At 43.5% G+C, this 22,056-nt stretch overlaps 3 protein-coding genes and 1 non-coding gene across 9 annotated transcripts in view; 1 reads left to right on the top strand and 3 right to left on the bottom strand.

The window, feature by feature from the left end:
• The window catches only part of vps8 (VPS8 subunit of CORVET complex), a 73,355-nt gene extending 61,376 nt beyond the window's left edge, over positions 1-11,979 (top strand). For 3 of the 5 annotated variants that reach the window (XM_026190281.2, XM_026190280.2, XM_080287687.1), the window contains 9 exons: positions 680-856; positions 933-1,014; positions 2,536-2,618; positions 5,370-5,450; positions 6,083-6,252; positions 7,482-7,650; positions 8,929-8,982; positions 9,313-9,393; positions 10,822-11,979. In XM_026190281.2, the coding sequence (XP_026046066.1) occupies positions 680-856; positions 933-1,014; positions 2,536-2,618; positions 5,370-5,450; positions 6,083-6,252; positions 7,482-7,650; positions 8,929-8,982; positions 9,313-9,393; positions 10,822-10,941 (1,017 nt within the window). In that variant the 3' untranslated portion in view covers positions 10,942-11,979. Of the gene's footprint in view, positions 1-679; positions 857-932; positions 1,015-2,535; positions 2,619-5,369; positions 5,451-6,082; positions 6,253-7,481; positions 7,651-7,980; positions 8,273-8,928; positions 8,983-9,312; positions 9,394-9,484; positions 9,926-10,821 lie in introns of those variants that run through there. The other 2 variants (XM_080287686.1, XM_080287688.1) reach the window with 2 other exon arrangements.
• The window catches only part of tk2 (thymidine kinase 2), a 300,481-nt gene that overhangs the window by 249,023 nt on the left and 29,402 nt on the right, over positions 1-22,056 (bottom strand). The gene's annotated exons all lie outside the window — the stretch shown is intronic.
• The window catches only part of LOC113035038 (uncharacterized), a 38,841-nt gene continuing 29,077 nt past the window's right edge, over positions 12,293-22,056 (bottom strand). For both annotated transcript variants that reach the window (XM_026190283.2, XM_026190284.2), the window contains 5 exons: positions 21,689-21,850; positions 17,384-17,546; positions 14,857-14,978; positions 14,564-14,685; positions 12,293-13,581 (listed from right to left, as the gene is read on the bottom strand). In XM_026190283.2, coding sequence (XP_026046068.2) covers positions 13,485-13,581; positions 14,564-14,685; positions 14,857-14,978; positions 17,384-17,546; positions 21,689-21,850 — 666 coding nt within the window. In that variant the 3' untranslated portion in view covers positions 12,293-13,484. The remainder of the gene's footprint in view (positions 13,582-14,563; positions 14,686-14,856; positions 14,979-17,383; positions 17,547-21,688; positions 21,851-22,056) is intronic.
• Positions 19,823-19,895, bottom strand: trnak-cuu (transfer RNA lysine (anticodon CUU)). Its single transcript has one exon. It is a non-coding gene; the product is annotated as a tRNA-Lys (tRNA).

Genomic DNA, 22,056 nt, shown 5'->3' with positions numbered 1-22,056 from the left:
TCCATGTTTTCATGTTCATGTCAAATTCTGATCTTCCTGTCTGAATGTTGCTGTAGAAATTGCGGCTCATCAAATTAGTGTTTCCTGGCTTCTGTTGTGAAAAGTGTTGGCTCAGTTTCCTGTTCTTAGCTGAAGTGGTGCCTCCTGTAATCGGCTCCTGCTGTAGCCCTTTAAGAATAACTGGCTTTAATGAGCCGTCATCTGAGCTACTGTTTCCTTCGCATCAGCTCGATGCAGAATACCTATACTCCTCAGACTGCAGCATCAATGAGGCATTTTTGCTCAGAGAATTGCTCACTGGGTAGTTTCTTTTCTGTAAACCCTACAAGATGGTTTTGTGGGCAAATCCAAGCCGATCAATCAGCCTGTCTGTCACCAACAACCATGTTCAAAGTCACTTTGCACCCAAACCTTCCCAGTTTCACTTTGAACTTCAGCAGCTTGGCCTGAATGCACTTAGCAGCTGCTGTGTGATTGGCTGAGTCAATACTCTCATTGCAAAGCAGATGAACACGTGTAACAAAGTGACCTGTAAGTGGTATGTTGGTGTTTACACAGTGTTTTTCATTGTGAAGTAAAACATTTTCATACTTAAAATAGTGAAAGACCAGGTTGTTATACTGCTGCTGTCTTATGGATGTAATTGTTGTGTCAAAAAGCTTTTTTGCTCTCTGTGAAGACCCTGAAGGAAACACTGTGTGCTCTGACTGCTGAGAGTGACAGTGGAGCGAAGGATGGGAGATGGGACGAGGCTGTGAGAACTGAATCGGTGCTGATGAAATTAAAGGAGTCTGTGAATGACATCATTGTCTTCTGTCATCGAAGTTGTCAGGGCCTGGACCAGAAACAGAGAGAGGTGGGTGCTGTGCGCGGGTACGCTTGCTGTGAAGAACTGGCATTGCTAGTTATTCCTTGTTTTCCTTATCTCACAGGTTCTCTGGTTTCCACTGTTGGACACAATGATGGCGTCTCAGAAACAAGTAAAGGGGCTCAATGCTAAACACACCTCTGACGGTAACAGTTTGCATGCATCACTACACATGTAAACAAAGATGCCTCACTATGACGATGCTTCCTCTCTAGTCTTTCAGATCTGTGCAGCTCTCTGATGGCTTTTTGTAAATTTAACACATTTTGTTAAAGTATAAAAAGCTACTGATGCTGAGCTCCCTCGGTCAGACAAACTGACCAGTTCTGTGATTCAACAAAGCCAAAAACAGCCATTGCCTAATAACCTGAATATGACGAGCTAGTAACCCTTTGTTCAGTGCAGTTTTATAGTGATTATAAGCTTGTGCTACGGCAGGAGATGGGACAAATACAACTACAGTGTGAAACACACTGTCAGGCCAGCGTTACACATCAAGTTTAGGTTTTGATGTTGATGTTCAACCACAGTGGTGGAAAAACTACTGAGACTCTTTAGTTAAAGTCCTACCGCCTCATTTTAGACCAGTGGTCCCCAACCCCCGGGCCTCGGACCGGTACCGGTCCGTGAGTCGTTTGGTACCGGGCCGCGAGAGTTGAGGTTCAGGTATGAAATGTCTGGTTTTCTGGGTTTTTATCGGTTTTCAGCGTTATTTTGTTATCCTTTTTATCGTTGACTCGGTGTTCCTGGGTCTTTTCACGTGTGTTATGAATAAATCTTTTTTCGGTACCAGTACTAGTTTTATTTTGTTGCATTTATCCGCAACACCTTAAAGGCCGGTCCATGAAAATGTTGTCGGGCATAAACCGGTCCGTGGTTGGAGACCGCTGTTTTAGACTAGAGCATTTAAAAATGTCAAATGATCCTAGTTATTTTGTCTGTATGTGCTCAGACAAAGCTCAGTGTGTTTACCTTTGTTTGATAGAATATGCAGCACTCCCTTAAAAGAATATTTCATTGACCCAGGACCAGTATTACCTCCTTCCCATTGTCCTTCCTGCCCGCTCTCAGGGTTCAGCAGTGACCGGTGGGTCACGTTAGCATAGCTCAGGAGATAAAGCGAACCCTCCACTGTTCTGAACACTGATGGTTTGATCCTGCATGCCAGAGCTTAGAGCTTGTATTAAGTGAAAAAAAGAGCCAATGGAACAAGTGAAAATTCTCCAGATCCAAGATGCACCGTCTCAAAACAAGTCCCCATATCTCACTGAAATGTTGCTCTGTAGCTGATTGTGTCTTATTTTAAGTGTGATGAGATATTTTGACTAGAAATTAGACAAATATACTTGCAGTGAACCCAGTGCAGACATAACTGAGTCTGAGTTTATTCAGTGAGAATGTCCGGGGGGCTGAGCAGGGTGATGAATATGCTGTAGTCCTCAGCACTGATGGGCTAGCTCACTGTGGGGAGCTGATTTGACGACATGAACTTTGTTTCAAAGGAAATAAAACAGTTTAGCTCTAACTGCAGAAGGATCCGTGAGACTGTTTGAGCTGTGATTTTGTTGCTCATCAGAGAGAAAATTGTACAAGCGTTTTTTTGTTATTGTTTTGTTATTGAATCAGTTCTTGGTGTGGCTAATTCATCATGTCTGTAAATGTCTTAGTGCTGAAGGAGCTCACGATGAAGGTTCTCAATGCTATGAGCAGCTTTATTTCTTTACCTGCCATCATTCAACAGATCCTGCAGGTTTGTATGCAGTCTGTCCGTGCATCTATATGCACACACACACACACACACACACAGTACGGTGAGAAATTCTTAAACCCACCCTTCATGTGTCTTGCTGCATGCTCAGTCATCCAGGTAAGTAAATGACGTGAAGGTGAGTCCCAGAGGTGGGACCAAGTCATTGTTTTGCAAGTCTCAAGTAAGTCTCAAGTCTTTATCCTCAAGTCTCAAGTCAAGTCTCAAGTAATGTCAGGCAAGTCAGAGTCGAGTCTCAAGTCACTGGTGTAAAAGTCCGAGTCAAGTCTCAAGTCTGAAACTTTGAATTTCAAGTCCTTTCGAGTCTTTAAAAAAAAAAAAAATAATAATAATGTTGCAGTTATGCTAAATGTAAATATTAGACCATGTAATTTTAAAATCTGTGTTTTTCTCAACACATACAAAATAGTGAACTTAGAAAATATACACAAATTGTGAAATTGCACCTCTTTAAAATGCAGCTCAATTAAACCTAGCTCCAAGAATAATTTTCACCGACAGTTCTGAGATAAGCTGCATGTTATTCTTGGATGCGCTTGTAGGACCGGCTTTAAAATCGCATGACAAAAATATCATACACATTAAAAAAAAACTGCATCACCAACGTAGCCTGGACAACATTTGCTAGTTAGATGAAGTCAGCTATCTCATCTTAGCATATTTATATGCATATTTATAATCATACGGTTCTTGGAGTGAGTGCATACACTCATGAAGTTTAGTAACTTCAGGTCACTGCAACAAGCCCAGGTACAGTTTACCGACGGATGGGTGCAGGACCTTGAAATGCACCGTGTAGAACGAAAGACCATCGTACGTATCATAAGTTTACCAGTCTCACAAATCGTCGTCATAAATACACATTCGTTAACCGTTTATTAATAGGACCTTTGAGCTCAACGGTAATTAATTAGTAGTGGAAATAATTTCTGGTACCCATCACAGAAATGTAGCAGTGACAATAATACTGTATGCTGTAATCGTACTGGGCAATTAGTGATACAAAAAACCTGTTTTATCCTGTGAATAAAAGTATGTGTTTTTGTCAATGTACCATAATAACAGAAGCGAAACACAATATTGTGTCAGGACAATTCACTATTTATGCACAATAAACAAAGGAGCATAGCGCGACAATTTCTGTTCAGCGCCAGACTTGCTTGTAACCTATATCACCAATTATGTTATGAAAATGACGTATTAACTACTACAAAACACTGACCTTCGTGTAAATGCTTGGAGCAGACTAACCTGTGAGCTGGAGTGTTCTAGGACGTTATATTTGGTCTTTGAATGGCTGCAATCCAGTCGCGTCTTTGTTACTTCGGAAACATGGCTCGAACAATTTCTCTTCAACGACGTAATCCGATAACAACCGATCTCTTTACCCGTCGGCTTCCCGTGGCTGTCATGCGACCGGCTATTGCAGTTAATAATACAACAGCTTCTTGACATTTTTGTGTTTCTTTTTATCGCTGTGTGACTGATTTTAATTGAAAGCCTGCGTGCGCTAGTACCGCTTGCCACGAGTTCCCAGAATCCTTTGCGGTTCTACCCGTGAATGACGTCACATTTTCAATCTCCATATAATATGCATGTTAAATTTTATATTTGGGGTAAAATATCAAGTCTTTTCAAGTAAACCGGTTCAAGTCCAATTCAAGTCCCAAGTCATTGGTGTAAAAGTCCAAGTCAAGTCACAAGTCTTAGAACATTTTTTCAAGTCAAGTCTAAAGTCATAAAATTAATGACTCGAGTCTGACTCGAGTCCAAGTCATGTGACTCGAGTCCACACCTCTGGTGAGTCCATCCTACCTGCAGCGGCATCACAGACCACGCCCGCCACAATAATAGAGCAATTCTTTATTTAATTATAAACTTTGTCCTAATTCTGTCCTGTGTTTTAACTATTGAATAATAAAAAGGAAACATCACAAAAACACTTAAGGTCAATATAATCAATTGAGATTTAGCGATTCAACGAGGCATCCACCTTATTTATCGAAAAGTATCGTTATCGGTGATACTGGCCCGTATTTACTTGGTATCGGATCGATACCAAAATATGCAGTGTGGCACACCACGACCTCCCAGCCCATTGTTCTTTCAGTGATACTAGTTCAGTCGTTGTGCAAATGTGGAAACCTGCAGTCAGCTGAGACTGAGTCACCTGGATGAGTGAAACGTTTTTATCAGGTCCTCCGGCTGAAGGATGTGTTCATCCACCGTTCATCAGAACGGCTGCTTCTCCTACAGCACAATCTAGAATTTATTCCAGCATAACCTTTGCTCTCAGTCACAGACAGTTGATTACAAAGTCTGTGACGGATCATGAGCCAGACGAGCTACTGCATCACTGACGCTCCCACAGAGAAAAGTTTCACATGAATTCCAGTCATTTTGTAGTAAATACTCTTGGTTTCTTTGTGTGGTCCGACATCGCCCCAGTTTGACGACATTTAAATTATGTTAGCATTGAGTTTAATGCAAGCTAAGGCTCGTTTCATTATTTGGACTTATTTTACTGTTTAACAACATGTTTGTTCAGATTGGTCAAACAATCCTATGAACAGTAGCAGCAGTTTATACCAACACAGCAATTAATTACTGGCTGTGTTTACATCCTGATTTAGCTTAATCTTATTTGTCTGTGCCACAGAGCACCAGACATATGGTCACACTGTTCACTGACACTGCGTAACATCAGACTGCATCTGCCTGCTTGTTTGTTAGGATCCAGTGTATGGCAAAGGCAAGCTGGCGGAGATTCAAGGCCTCATTCTGGGTATGCTGGACACGTTTAACTATGAACAGGTAAGACGTGTGTGTGTGTGTGTGTGTGTGTGTGTGTGTGTGTGTGTGTGTGTGTGTGTGTGTGTGTGGGGCAAAGTGCTACTGAGCGGTGTACCAGGGGCACGGGGAAAGGTTGTTGTACCATAGGCACGAGAAAAGTTGTTGTACCATAGGCACGAGAAAAGTTGTTGTACCATAGGCACGAGCAGTGTGTGTGTGTGTGTGTGTGAATTGCAGGTAATATTTGTGCTCTAAACAGCTGTTTGAGTTGGGTATATGAAAGGAACCATATTATAGAGACGTGTCTCCATGGACAATAGCATTGTATGATGACGTGTTAATAATCGTTGTTTGCCAGGAGCAAAAACAGATGAATCAGAACCTCTCGAGCTTTTACACACATGTTGCTGTTTGCATGAATGCAGACATATGCCTTTGGAAACCTTTTCAGCATAGCATAGACATTACCGCCCGTTTCAACCCATCATTACCATCTGATGGGTTGAAACGGGCGGTTTGTGCTGCTCATGTAGTCATGGTGTGACAATAATCTTTAGCCTTGATCTGTGAAGGAAACACGTTATTCTAATTACACATTTTGAACTCTTTATGGCACATGAATGTAGACATAACTAAGAAAAAAAATGTTTCAGACTTTACTTGAAACAACCACCAATCTGTTGAACTACGACCTCCACTGGTCCCTGGCTCACCTGCGTGCTGCTGTCACAAGAGGACTCCACCCACGACAAGACTGCTGTAACATCTGCCTCCAGCAGTACAAGAGGAGGCAGGACGCATCTGAGGAGATCATTGTTTTCAGGTGACACACACGCATTATATATGTATACATATGTGTGTGTGTTTACATGGGAAACTCTTCCAGCTCCTTTACTTTTTGTATAATCATGTTTGCACTCCATGTTTCTTCTTTTGTTATTGCCAAAGTGTCATTAGCACGCATCATGACTGTAACTCAGTATTAGTTTATGAACATTGGTTTGTTAATGTGTTATTCAATGTTCTGTTAATCAGTCGTGACACCTTGTTTATACAATATTTAAGACTTAAAAGGCTCACAGCTGATCATACCCAGGTCTTGGTAACAAGTAACAAACTGAATCATCTTTTTATAAACTTTATCTTGAATAACTATTTTCTGATCTGCTCTTCACCCGCAGAGCCTGTATGACCTGTTACATGTCGTCTCATGTCTGTGTCCTATAATTTTAATGATCTCATCATTTTCCATATAATCAATAAGCCATTTGTGATTAAGATGCCGTCATGGAGAGTTTTACCAACATGATAAGCTAGTGAACTAAGCAATCTTGTGCAAAATCTAAAGTTAAGTAATGTTGTCATTGAGCATCAGTGAAGTCTTGTAGGCAGTCATCGTCCGAGGATAATGGCCTGACCAAAACAACTGAAATGATTCAATTCAGGTTTATTAAATAACACAAATTTAAACAACAGTTTTGTCAAAGCGCATCAAACTGTAAGTTAAAGACTCGATTCTTTTAGAGAAAAAGCCCGAAAATCAGACATTTTGCTGTGAGCAACACGTGGAGACAGCGGGAAGGAAAAACTCCCTTTTAACAGGAAGAAACCTGCAGCAGAACCAGGCTCAGGGAGGGGCGGGGCCATCTGCTGCGACCGGTTAGTGATGATGGGAGGGAGAAGGAAAACCAAATAAGTTGAGGAGAAAACAGTCAGTGATCTTCATTAACAGCCAGTCAGTCAGAATGACCTGCTCTGGGAGTGCCTTAATGCACACAGCAGCAATAATGTCTGAAAGACCTCAATGCAAACCACGTAATGCTAAAGCCCAGCAGAGGCCCTATGAGACAAAAAGCAGACCCGGTCTACTGATTGAATTTTACACCGCCCCATCCAGATTATGCCAGAAGTTTTGGTTATGGCTCATTATTAGAACCCTTGGCCCACAGCTCACAGATCCCTTCACTAGGCTTTCTTAGATGGAACTTGTTGCTAAAAGCAAAACAATCCATAGACATTAAAATGACTGTTTATGAATGTCTGTCTCTCCAGCTGTGGTCACCTGTACCACCTGCAGTGCCTGCAGCAAAAGGATTGTGTGTGGGGCTGTGCTTCAGAGCTGCAGCGGCAGTGGAGGTGCTACAAGTGTTCGGCCATCCACGGAGGAAGAGTCGGGCCTTCCACTGAACCAAAGAGAGGCCGTAGCACATCTCTGGCACAGGTGTGTGTGTGTGTGTGTGTGTGTGTGTGTGTGTGTGTGTGTGTGTGTGTGTGTGACAGTGAAAGAAGATATGTCAGTGCTTTAACCCAGCATGAAATGATAGAAGTTTGTTCAAAAATACAACAAGCACCGAGCTAAAGCAAAATGTATTCTGCTCACATGTTCACCTTTATGGCTGTGTGGAATCAGACAGTACAGATGTGACTGCAGACGTTCAGCAGGGGTTTAGAAAGCGTAGCATTAACTGTTGTCTCCCATTTTCAGTGGCTTGAAGCGATTTTGTCAGACAGCCCACAGTCTCATCTTTCCTTGTTATTGTGTTGCAAATAGGGCTGATTAAAGCTCTGGTCATTCCAAGCACTGAACCTGCAGCTGGAGCTGACCCTTTGGCACAGATGTTGATGCAGTTAAAGGAGAAAAACCAAACAGCTAATCCAACAAGAAAGGACACAGCAGGGGTGTCACACTCATTTTAAACGGGGGACCACCTACAGCCCACTCTTCTCTGTCAGTGTGAAGACGTTACATATTTAACTGTTTTTCTACATGATGAAGAAAAAGACAGGAATCCATCAGCACGACTCTTTGGATTTAAATTGTAAGAAATAAAACGTCAGATCATTTCAGACTTTCCAGTTTTTGTTTTTTAGTCATAAAGAAACAGAACTTTCTACAGCAGAGAGTGGAAACAGAAACTAAGAGATTTCTTAGAGCCTAATTAGTTTCCTTTGGTACTGAACAGCAGAAATGAGGCTTTCTTGTCAGAGGTCATTTTTGAGGGGAAAACAGCAGCTGTACAAAACAGCTGGTTCATAAAAGCAAGCGAGTAATGCAGAACATACCAGCATCAACCTTTGATGGGAAACTGGTGGGCTTTTATTGTGGTGGAAGCATGGCAGCGAAGCCAAGATAAATTCATGACGATGTTTTGCTGTTGGTTCGATGAGTTTTGGTCGTCGAGTCTGTGCGATGTGGTAACACGCGTGTGCGTGCTGCCGGGGGGTCCGTGTTGACGTCTTTCTGTGCAATCTGTTTACCTGATCTTTAATGGCTGCTTTATCTGTTTGGTGTTTCTGTGGACACACACGTTTGTATTTAAATGACACATTTGATACATCCTATTAACCCAGATGCTCTGGTGTTGCGTTTCATGACATGGGCGGAGCTGGGCGGCCTTCCAAACCTTGCTGTTTTGATTTCATTGTTGAGTCCAAGGATGAGGAACGTTGTACTGAAACTAACATGGCTGAAACAACGCTGTCCCTCTCTGTGCCACAGACACATGTGACATCAGCACGCCAAGACACAGGGGCGTCGGCTCTCAGGAAGAAGGTAGGTTTGATCGACCCCCGGGCGTCGCGCTGTGGCCCTCTGCTGATCTGTTTCTGCTCAAACGTTTTCTGAGCAATAACTCTGAAATCATGGATCACGTACACAACTTATTCTATTCAAATCTCAGTTTGTAGTTTAATGTCAACATTAATGTCAACAGCATTCTGTAGTTAACGTGAGTCTCATCAATCGAATGTGAGACGGATCAAACTAATAACTATGTTGCAGTTCTGGTTTCTTTCTAAATTACTGTCATTTTTGCACTTTTTACACAATATGTAACAAATGACATCGTAATAGAGCGTCTGTGGTGTATGTGCTGTGACGCAGGTGTTCACTGAGGCAGCACTGGACCTTCAGCAGGAGCAGTCCTGGGATGAAATCCGCTGCTTATACCGAGGACCATCCAGGGTATTAAAACGAGCGCATTTTCATTAGGACATGACAGATTCCACTGATGCTGAAATTAATGTGACGCAGTGCTTGTTGTTTTTTGTTATAGTTTAAAAACAGTTATCATTACACAACAGCAGTAAAAACAAACACAAGCAGGTGATCCTACAGGTGAGTTTGTGTGCTTGTGTACTGCTCTGAAATGTCAAACAATCAAGATGTGATTGACGTGCAGGCTTGTTGCACAGAAGTGTTGCATTAGCTATTTTTACACAAAACGACATTTTCAGAGGCTCAGAAGTAACTGGATGGACCGATAAGCAGTTTCTTGGCAGGTTGAGCCACGAAACTGGTAAAAAAGCAGTCTTTGCTTATCCAGTTATTTCAGTGCACGTAGCCTTGGTAGGGTGTGTCCATCTGTGGGACCAGCACCCCAAAACAGGAAGTCCCCGTTTATCTAATCCTGATGTATGTTTCTGTGGGTCAGCAGGCAGTGCAGAGTCTAGGAGTTGATGAGCGAGGCCACTGGTTTCTGAATGTCTACCCTCCCTCCGCCTTGCAGGCCCAGTATTCATCAGCCCCCCCTCTAGATCAGTGCCAAGCCACTCAGTTGAACTGTTAGAAATCTGGAGTAAATTGTAAGAGCTATTTAAACTCTATTAATAATAATGTATTGCATTTATACAGCGCTTTTCAGGACCCCTCAAAGCGCTTTACAATGCCACTATTCATCCACTCTCACATTCACACACTGGTGGAGGCAGCTACGGTTGTAGCCACAGCTGCCCTGGGGCAGACTGACAGAAGCCAGGCTGCCATATCGCTCCATCGGCCCCTCTGGCCAACACCAGTAGACGGTAGGTGAAGTGTCTCGCCCAAGGACACAACGACCGAGACGGTCCGAGCCGGGGCTCGAACCGGCAACCTGCCGATTACAAGACGAACTGCCAACTCTTGAGCCACAATCGCCCCGTGATACTCAAGTTTTTACCTTCACAAAGGGTTAAAAAAGGAATATGCACAATTTAGACTATTTGAATGGGTGATATTTTATTAAAGCACAACCCAAAAGTAATAAAAACAGAATCAAATCCCTTGAATTATACTTATCTAACCTACTCTGATCTAATGTTGACTAGTGTTCCTGATAATAGTCCAACAGGAAAACAGAATCCTGGAAATTCAGCTCCAGACTTACTGCTGACGATACAATCCAAGCTCTCACTGCGGTTGCACAGGGACTGAGGGCTCCTAACAACGCACAGTCACTCCCGAAGCCATGCAACCTGTGGTTTAGCTCAACCTCCTGAGCTGCAGTCAGTCAGGCTGCAGACCAGCGAGGGTGCCGTGCTATCCACCACCAACAACATCAACAATGCCCACGTGAGCATCAGGATGGACCATGATCTTTTTTTCTTCTGTTTCTATATCTTCTCTCTTTCCTAGTTGTCCATGCTTTCAGAAGTCTCCCACTGCCACGAGAAAACAGGATCTCTGTTCTCCGTCCAGCTGGGAACAGAAAGTTTCCAACTGAAACTCTCTCCTCCGCCTCTCTTCGAAGAATAACATCATGACTGCTTGAGGACAACATTTTCCTTTTGCTCTTTTCAACACCAAAGTCCTTTGGGAGTAGCTGACGTCAGATCTCGCTTTAGTCCCAGTTATTCCATCTTTCTTTGTTTTTTACTGTGTACAACTTTACCCAAAATGTTGGTTGAAGAAATGCTGCAGAAGTCTTCAGCTGGATAAGCTCGGCGCCTCATCTGGCTCATTTTGAAATAGAAGTTGATGTTTGGTGTGAGTTAAAGTTCGATGCAGCAGTTCAACTCTGAGGTGGGACTTCCAGGGAGTGATCTTTAAAAAACATGAAAAGCTTTGCTGAACACCTCAAAACTGTTCATATTTACACTAATATATTATTAATGACCTGTGAAGATTTTCAACATTTTCAAAAAATATTAGAAAAAAACGATGTGCTGTGTAAATTAAATGAAGCACTGGTATCTTTAGCATAAAAATGAGTGTCCCTGTGTAGAGGCAGTGTGTGATTGTCAGTCAAACAGGAAACCTTGGCCTTCTCTGTTTAAATGATAAAGAGACTAGAGGGAAAACAAGGAGTGAAATTAAAGCTCAAATATGACTAAAAACCACTTCAAATGTTGTTTCTGTTGGAGTTCTCCTCCTGCTCCTCATGCTCGGTTTACAGCACATTATGGCTTCATTAATAATTCGACCAGAGCAACAAAGGCCAGAATGATTCCCAGCAAATGATGGTTTTCTGTCTCCTCTGCCACATATGTGTACATATTCAAATCATTTGGCTTTCTGTTGCACATTATGTGGTAACTGTAATGATTGTGGCTGGATGTTGTGATCACTGTTGTTACTTGTAACAGACAAAGCAGAAGCAGAGGGAGGTTCGGCCCACGCAGTGCTGTTCTGGGTTATTCATCTTTACATTTAAAAAGCTCCCATCTGAAAACATCGAATCAAATTTGTCATCAGTGACATCACTGATACTAAATCCTTATTGAGTGTTTCTCCTGCCTGAGAGCTGTAAGAACGGGGACTTAAACTCTGCTTAATAAACCAGCACGTACTGTATATTGTCTCATGTGGTGTTTGCTTTGTTTGTCTTCAGCTCTCATAATTTTGAGTTAAAGTTCTGCATCACACCAACTTCAAAATCCTCTTTTAGAAAACCTTCAAAACTTCCTCTGAGGAATCAGTTTGACTTTGTACTAACAGCGCACTGACATCTAGAGCTCAAAACTCTGCAAGCAGTTACAGATTTCAGTCCGATGTATCAGGACAAAGACATTGTTACACAGTTACAGAGAGCACGCAGACAGGATTTTACATCTCCCATCTCCAGAGGCTGAACAACAACAACAAAGTAAGAACAGCTGACAAGCAGTTTCATGGCCAGATGGTGTTTTATTCTCTTGTTACACTGGACGTGCTGTGAAATGTTGAACCTGCTTTGGTAGCTGTGCACTACAAGTCTCAATATGAGGTCACAGGAGCTGCTGTGGACGAGGCCATACTAGGCTGGAGAGAGCGAGTGCAAAGTTTAGCAGCTGTCAAATAAAACGTCTTCAACATGAAGACTGAACCAGCTCAGCACAACAGTCTCACAGAAGCAGAAGTCTCCAATCAAAAGATGACTTCATGAACTGCTCATTACACTGGAGAGCGAGGAGGCCCGACCAGACAGGCTGTTTCTGCAAAAACAAACACCAGACGGAGGAAAGGAACGGCGAAGCATAAAACGTCAGCGAAACCTGATGGAGAACATGTAAAAGGCACGTATGGGAATATGGCTGCCAACGGAAATGGGCCACAAGTCAGACAAAGTCATTTCTTGACTACATGTGGCAGAAATCAGCCGATCACATCTTCATTCGCTGATTTTAACTTTTGACTAATGCTTCAAATTTGGCTTCAGCACCTCATCAGACCCGCTGACACTGGTTTTCAGTCAGTTCTTGTGTAATGTGACACACCTCAGCCTTTCCTCCATCTTCCTGACAGCCAGCCTTCTACGGAGGCCGTTTCTGATGAAGCTTTGGTGAAGAGTCCATGTGTCCGATCTTTGCTGCATTTGATCTCATTTCTTGAGTTTCAGATACAGTTCACGTGCTGCAGATAGACTTTTAGACCCGCTACATCTTCTTTGTCGTCCCCTTTTCCCCGATTCCTCAAAACATTCATAAATAAAAGCCTTGAAAGTGAAACTGAGTGAAGAACTATTACACTTTAAAAAAATCACAAGACAGTCTGGAAGCAACATCTGAAAGAAATGGTGGTGCATTTAAAGAGGAACAAATAAAAAAGACATAAGACATCAGTAAAAACGTGTCATAATTTACGTCCCTGTATGCGGAAGCTGCACATGTTGCTATGTGTGCATCTGCTTTTGCTGTGTAGAGTCTGTATAGTCCAAAACAAACAGCCAGGTTTGCCTCTGCTAATGAAATGATTAGGACGCAGACCCTTTAGTACTCCAAACTACTGTTCTCATTATTTTGGAGATGCTACAACCGTCGTCTGCCCAGCATCAAGTCGTTCTGCTCTTTTATCAAAAGCACTCTTCACTACCCGGATCTTTACTCAAGCCACGGGAAGTCCAGTGTACTCCGGTGGCCCAAAGCAATCATAGAGTTCCTGCTGGTGCTAGATGATTGTACTGGTCCCAGATCAGGCCTGTAAAGATGAAAAGGCAGGGAGTAAACATGTGTACGTACACATCTAAGATACTCTTTTACTTTGTGCATGTGTCAGCAGGAGAAGGGTGTTTCTAAAACATCTTGGATTACAGCGAGACCTTACTAGGCCTAAATCCCAGACTCCCACTCCTACACGAGAACACTGAGGAATGCTGATTTGACTCTCCCAACCCTGCTCTGTCCATCTGGGTGGGTGCCAAGCTCCAGTCAGGACAGAGGGAGAGGCTGAAGTGCCAGCAACCCTCCACCTCCCATTAAACTCCTCCCTCGACAAGCTCTCAAATAAAGAAGAGCCAGTGTTCATCCAGAACAGGCGAAAAGCCCCTTTTAGAGTCCCAGTCTTTGCATCCTGCCTAAAGGTCTCTTAGGCTGTCCTTTCCAAAACACATCGCTCATGCTGGATATTCACATATAAATAACTATAAATCTTCCTTATCACACAGGGGACACAGGTACAGTGCCCTTTCAGTGGCTCTGAATTGGTGTGATTTCGACCCGTGAGGATGTAACGTGTCTTTGACAAGTTGAAGAAGGAAAGCAGGATTATGTTGATACATGTTTTACAGCAAAAGTAAAAACAGGAAAATGTGTGTTTTACTGAAAGTGAGCAGAAAACGTGAGTTTTGTTTATGTTTGTGAAGAAAAACAAACATACACTGAAACATGTGCAGGTACATCAGTCTTCTTGTGTTGTGTGTGTGGGTGTCATGAAATGTTCTCGTAAAGGAGAGTGGGACGTTTTCAGCCTGATGATGGTCTGCTTCACTTGCATCACTTGTTAGGAGACCACCTTTTGCCTCTCTGATGGGTCCCCAGCTGTATACGGACCCCATCGGATCATTTGGGCCAGTGTGCCGCGACAAAATGTGAAAAAGGAGCAAAATGGCCGTTTATCCAAGTTCTTCTGGACCTGACTGCAGATCATAGACGTACACTGTGGTGTGGAGCATGCTCCTCACCTGTAGAGCTGTGGGCAGGACATCTTCAGTGAAGCTGAGGCTGCTCCCAGCCTGCTGTGATTCCTTAACTTAGTCTTCCTTACCACGTCTTTGACTCTGGCCCACGTGCTGTTTTCACTCAGCTGAACACAAAGACACACAAAATCGTCACTGATCAATTTCCCCTTCCAGCAGTAAATGCAATGTCAGCCTGACAGAGTTTTTGGAATGCAGAGCGTCGCCTCATATATCTCATGTGAAAACATTTGTTAATCACGCTGCAGAATGTGATTCTGTCAGGATAAACCACTTACTGTGTGCTGATGGATGGAGAGCCCCTCAGTGCTGTCCCCGTGGACCTCCCCCTCAGTGTGACTCCTTTGGCTTAGGCTCTTCCTGCACGGAGGAGCGAGTGTGAAACCACCACCTGTAACTCCTGAAACAGGGAGCAAACAATAAGCACTTACAGTTCAGTTTGTGCCTGACTAATAACATTTAAACCAGTATTCGTTTGGTCCGTTCGTGCATTTTGTCAACGCTGTAAGCACCTGTAAAAAAACAAAACACACTACACATGTGTGCTGAGCCACAACATTTCAGACGCTGTGTGTCCTCGGTGTCCTGCCCAAACTGAAGGATGGACGTTATCATGGCAAAACACACTGACTTTGATTTAAGTACAGGTGGACCCGACCATGCAGGCAGACACAGCAGTGTGTGTGTGTGTGTGTGTGTGTGTGTGTGTGTGTGTGTGTGTGTGTGTGTGTGTGTGAGTGTGTGTGTGTGTGTGTGTGTGTGTGTGTGTGTTTCCAAAGCATCGCTACATGATTAGTGATTTTTCATTCAGTAATGGCTGTTATAAGAAATCCTGCTGGAGACAGTGCATGTCTGCTTTTTCCTTCTGCTCATCCCACTCCCCTCTTCTCCTACTTTACTGTAAACAGATCACTTCTTGTCACAGCTTCAGTCCAGTGCTATAGCTACATAACAGTTGGTGAATCCGAATGTGAAATTACTTTATGTGGACTGTGCGTGGTCCGTGTTCCTGTCAGGAGCAGATTTCTGCCCGGGTTTGGGTAAAGCAGAACCTTTCTTTAAAGTAGATGAACTGTGGGGGTAGTTCTGGGTCACACTGTGAAACTCGAGCATTGCTAAAACAATTTGAGAACAGTTTAGTTCGTTCAGGGTGTTTTCAGAAGCTTGAAGGCTGCAGAACAGACTGTAAGTCCTGTCTGAGGAAAATATCTCGTCTTCTACGTTTGGAGAAGCTGAGAACTGCATCTAAGCATCCTTCTTTGCCTGCTTGTGCAAATAAACTGCTTTGTATGCTGCCAGTTTTTTCACTGCTGTTGGTTGGTCATTAGTTGTAGTTTTATCCAACCGAAACCATAAACCTCTGACCGTTAGTAACTACGAGCACACCTTGATTTCTGTTGGAAGAAGTAATAGACTCTCTTTTTGTTGCTGTCTTATCTCCTCAGACCTGAACTCTTCCACAGCAGCGTTTTTAATTTCTCTTTGATATTTGGGCTGATTGGTATTTTGGTCTAAATAAATGTCCACATATGTGAACGCCAGGTCCCAGGAGGTTAAAGGTGCAGTCTGCCCTCGATTGGAAACACACCATAAACATGCTTATTTATTCCAGTTACTGCCAACAGGTTACAGCTGACAGGAGCAGCAACAACAGCTGCTTATGAGATAACATTATCCTGATGTTAGGCTCAAGATAAACAGGCTGATTACATGCTCACATCACCTAAGACTTTATTTACGAGTCCAACAAAATCATATCGACTTCACAGAAAGTTTCACTGTTGCTGGCAAACAGCAGCTAAAAACAGCAGGTTACCAAGAGCATATCCTCAGTGCTACCTCCAGCTCAACGTGCCTACACTGTGATTGGACAGCAGCTTCACTGAATCGACGTGTATCAGGCTGCCTTCACAAACCTGGCATACTCAATCTTTAACGTCAGTTTTGTTTATATAGTACTAAATCACATCAGAAAAAACACATGATGAGTGAAAAACAGAAGGGAAAGTGTGAATCTTGAAAGTAGAGATAGTGTCCGTCTCCTGAATCCAAACTGGAAGCTGGTTCCACAGAAGAGGGGCCTGAAAACTGAAGGCTCTGCCTCCCATTCTACTTTTAAATACTCTAGGAACAACAAGTAGGCCTGCAGAGCGAGAGCGAAGTGCTCTAATAGGGTGATATGGTACCTGATGAACAGCAGCCAGACTTTTTTGAGATGCCTCAGGTTAAAAACATAAAATACTGCAAAATCTTTAATTGACACATCAGTTTTTTTATTCCTGATTTATTAGTTTGTGTTTCTACTATTGAAATATGTAAAAGTCTAGTGTTAGAAAATATTTCCCACAAACACGAGTAGAAACACAGGCAGGCCACAGTCTACAGTCTACGTTTAGTGGTGAGATTTTAACCGCTGCACCGTGAAAGATTTCCCAGCATGCTGTGCTGTCAGCATGTTATGTACATTTACAACTACATGTGCAAAATTACATGAAGTTTGCAAACGTGTTCAATGATACTTGATGGTGAAGTTGTGATGTAACTCCAGCACTCTGTACCAATGTTTGTTTATGCCTGTTTTATCTCATATCAGATTTAGGATTTTATGGATTTACATCAGTGCGATGTTTTGTATATTAGTTACAAACATAATCACTGTTACTGCACAAGATGTTGTGGAATAAATGTCAGGTAGTCCTCTCATGAATCACTATTTATTCACTACAAGAAGATACTGGGATTGAATCTAGCAGCCTTGTAGAGATTGCGGGTGCTTTTGTGTGTTTTCTCCAGGTGCTCTATTACCTCCACCGGTCGATATGAGTGGGTGCTGTGTGACCTCTGGAACGGCTGACAGGTCTGAGAGAGTTCCACTGGGCGATGAAAACTCATCTCTGGATTGCGTTTTCTGGAAATCCTGGAAGGCTAAACTGGCTGCACCACAGCTGCAGTAGTCTTTGAAGAAGTCCTGGAAAAAGCAGAGAAGAAGAAAATGTGTCATGAAATTTTCATTTCAAAAGAAAGTGATCAACAGCTGAAAAACTGATTTTGAATGTGGTTTTAAATAAAAATGATGTTTTAGAATTTTACTCCACGTAATGCAGATCATATATGATGATACAGTAGGATGTGTAATTTGAATGTTGTTGCTAATGTGCATCGTGGGACCAAAGAACAGGCACAGCACTTGTACGATTAATGGTTTCTTTTAACATTATTTTTGAGGATTTTGTCTTTGTTGGACAGACATTACAGAGGTGAGAGAGAGCAGCAAAGGCCAAAGGTCAAGAGTTGGGAGTTCATCTTGTAATCGGAAGGTTGCCAGTTCGAGCCCCGGCTTGGACAGACTTGGTCGTTGTGTCCTTGGGCGAGACACTTCACCCGTTAGCTGGTGGTGGTCAGAGGGGCCGGTGGCGCCAGTGTCCGGCAGCCTCGCCTCTGTCAGTGCGCCCCAGGGTGGCTGTGGCTGACTGGATGTGTAAAGCGCTCTACAAATACAGGCCATTCCTCTTGAATATGGCGCCTGCTCACCCACCAAACTGAGCTGGTGCCCTTTGTGAGCATTGTTTAGTTAATCTAGTTTCCTCTCCTCCATAGTCAGACCAGGACTGACATGTTAGCTATATGTTCTTCTTGAATTGCTGTCTGAGTGGTGTCCAAAAATAGACCTTTGCTCCCCATGATTACATGTTAAGTCTCCTGTGTTTAATGAAATATTTAGTGCACTGCATCTCTTGGGTGAACAAAGGCAGAACTTCACTTACAAACAAGAGGAAATGCTTCGAGTTATTCCTGAGATTTGTTCTAGTTTAGCCTCAGCTCCCACTCAGATGGCCCCCACTGGTGACACGGAATCACACAGTCAGCAATGAAGCAGTCACGCAGCCTCATCCTGCGATCTCAGTTGCAGTGTCCCACGATGCTGTTTCACCTGAGTCCTTTCCTGGGGAGTGGTGGTGGTGGTGGTGGTGGCATTTTGGGGGGGTTCCTTCCACCTGCTCGCTTTCAGCCGCTCAGCGCTCTCTTCCCACGATGATGCCACCAAACTCTCGTATGCCGTAGGCGTGCTGAGAGGACGCGTGCAGGCATGGGCTGAGGCGTATTTCATATCCACAGTGGATATTTCGACCTGTGGTTGCTGAGACCGGCTGGGTGGAAAACACTGTGTGTGAAATTTGTTTTCAAGCATTAAATAATCAGTTGGCTTCATGTGATGAAGCTATGATCACTCACCAGCCTGAGCCTGTTTGATTAGTTAGGGAGACCCTCGGCTTTTTCACGTCTCCAGACGCTCCATTAATTCTGGCTGCAGAAACACAACTCCCACATTGACTGGGCCAGTAACAGAGCAGAGGGTTTGAGTCTGTTCTGCCTTGCTGCTTTCAATCAGCCTTACCCACAGCCTCTAACAGATCACAACCAGAACATATACCCGCACCGGATCCTTCATCTGTTCCTGAACAGTACCACGATCTACGACAGACAAAGCTCTGTCTCGACCTCCCCACAGGCCCAGGAGGAGGAGCAATGTTTCACTCCAGTTTATTAATCAACCGTAGACCCAGACAGAGTTGCGTGTTAATTCATGTAATTGCAAACTATTCCTGCCGCTCATTCGTTTTAGTTACCACTTACCTTCCCAGTCTTTTCCCACCTTGGGATGTGTGAGGTAAATGAACTGGGTCTCAGCACTTTTCTGCTCTACCTGAACATTCAGAGCATTTTATACAACTGGCTTCATTCAATCACTACTTATTGTAGTCACACCATTCTGTCAGATGCTAGACCTCATCTCTGTAGGCGGTGTCGCCATCGTTGGTGTCCCATCATCACCAAATCTGCAAATTTGGTGATGATGATGCAGGGATGCGAGGGGTGCAGTCACTGGTGTATAGGAGAGACTCGGCACACATCCCTGTGGTGAGCCAGTGCTGAGTGATCTCTGGGTGCCAACCTTGACTGATTGTGTTCGGTCAGTGAGAAAGTTTTTCATCCATGTGCATGTAGCGGAGGCGGAAGTCTGAGTTTACCAGCTTGGCTATAAGAATGTCTGGAAAGATGGTGTTAAAAGTTAAGCTGAAATCAACAAAGAGCATCTTTACTGAAGTCCCAGCATTCTCCAGGTGAAGCGGGCAGTTCTTTATGCACTTTAGGATCAGCTTCTCAAAGCACTTCACAATAGGTCTGTAGTCATTAAGGACAATGATGGTCTTAGGGACCGGGACTATTGTTGCTGAGCTACATCGCCCAACGTGGGGCTCGAACCCACGATCCTGAGCTTAAGAGTCTCACGCTCTACCGACTGAGCTAGCTGGGTTTGTGCTGCCATCTTTTGTTCCCATTAAATCTCTGAGTTTGCTAGGTATAACCAAAACAAGCCTGCAGTGTGTCGTTACTTACGTTTTAGTTTAAAAAGTCAGACACTCTGAGAGGTGATATCACTTGTAAGCTGGAAAGGAAATGCTGTCTCACTAATTTAACCATTTAGTCTGGAGAGCCCGTTTGCTGCTCTATAAATACGCCATCTGTAAAGCTACAACATCTTACTATTCATCGCAGAAAATAAGAACAATCCCAGGCTTCTCTTCACCACTGTAGCCACACCTCTGTTGGCTGTAGCTCAGGTGCTTGTTGGTGAATTCTCCCGTAGTTACACTACAATAGTCTTTGCTGCTGTACTGAGTGCTTCTTCCACTCATTATCTGTTTATACCCCACTCTGCATTCAATCATTATTAATCTCTGGCTGTTTTCCACAGAGAGTCTTTTGTCATGTCGTCCTCCCCTCACCAGCAGCCTGTAGCAGCAGATGGCCCCGCCCCTCACTGAGCCGGGTTCTGCTGGAGGTTTCTTCCTGTTAAAAGGGAGTTTTTCTTTCCCTCAGTCGCCAAGTTCAGTGTTCATAGGGAGTCGTTTGTAGGGACTTTACATTACAATAAAAATGTTTTGAGGTGACTGTTGTTGACCATAAACCGTCACAGTCTTAATGTGATAATGAGACTCAGCCTCTGTTGTGCGTCCTTTGAATCTGTCCTTCTACCTTTCAGCTTCTCATTTGTTAACAGTATCGATGTTCATGTCATTTTCTTAACACACACACTTGCTCGGGTGCGCTACATCCTACACAGTGTTACTGTAGATGGTGAATGCTTTCTGCTGGTGCTCTTCCTGCCACCCCTGCTGTACACGATGCACCAGGGCTGTCACTCATACACAGAGCTGTACATGACGGTCCATTCAGAGACCACAGGCGATATTCCAGTCAGGATTACTCTGTGTCTTTAGTGTTGTTTTTGTCAGGGTCACGGCGGGCTGAAGCCAGTGTACGCCCTGGACAGGTCTCCAATGTGATGCAGGGCTAACACAGAGAGACTGACACCAAGCTCCACACAGAAAGCTCGTTCACCGGCCTGATGGTGAAGTCAAACACAGGACCTTCTTGGAGTGAAGCGACAGCACTAACCACTGTGCTGCCCATATTAAATGTATTGGTTATAAAATACAGAATTGCTATGTCAGTTTAAACAGCTGTGAGTGTGGCTGGAGGTTGACCTGGTCGTTCAGCACTGTTAACGCGCTCTGCCTTTCTGTTCTCAAGTTCTGTGCTGCTTTTCAGTATACTTCAGTTTTATTTACATGGCACTACATCACAACAGCCACCTCGAGGTATGACACTGTAAGGTAAAGACCCTACAGTAATAGCACTGCTCATAATATTTAAAACAAAAATGTATTTAAGCATAAAGACACAGGAGGTAGAGGCAGTTGGTTGTCTATAAAAGGCCAGTGGTTCATTCCCTTGTTCCTCCAGCGTGCATCTCCAAATATCATTGTGCAAGATACTGAAACCTTAGTTTCCTCTGACGCCTCCGCTGGACTCTGAGATCAGGTTCAAAGTGCTTAAGCTTGGAATGTGAAGGAAAAGTGCTTTGAGTGCTCAAACCTAGTAGGAAAGCACCATATAGACCAATGAGACATGCTTTTCAATCTCCACACCCCCAGTTGCAGACAAAGACTCTTAAAGGTCGTCGGACAAAGCTGCAGCTAGCAGAAATCCTCACGTTTAGGTCTCGACTTTATTGCATGAGTTGAAATAAGAGCGTTCACACACCTCTTTGGCCTTTCTCATCCTGCATTGCTTTTGCAGACTGCAGATCTGCCTCTGCAGCTGGAGGTTAGTCTCCTGCATCTGGCTGATCTTCTCAACGAGTTGACAGATGTGCTCCAGGTAACCGAGTCCTGAAGATAGCGGGCTGGGACTCACTTGCTGCGCCTGTACAAGCAGAAGGCATATGGGTTAAGATAGTTATGATAATTACGCCATTATTATCCTAAACAATGCTTCTATTTTTTCTCCAGGACTGCTGTAGTGTAATAACCATAATTACTGGCTGGGTTTATTTGTTCATTATTCAGTTTTATTAATGAAGAATGTCACCACAGATAAAACCCAGGCCTATCATTTAGTCTAGTTTATGC

This window comes from Astatotilapia calliptera, chromosome 13, assembly GCF_964374335.1.
Source record: "Astatotilapia calliptera chromosome 13, fAstCal68.1, whole genome shotgun sequence".
NCBI classification, from domain to species: Eukaryota; Metazoa; Chordata; class Actinopteri; order Cichliformes; family Cichlidae; genus Astatotilapia; species Astatotilapia calliptera.
The sequence above is the reverse complement of the archived record's forward strand: the minus strand, read 5'-3'. Positions and strand labels throughout refer to the sequence as shown.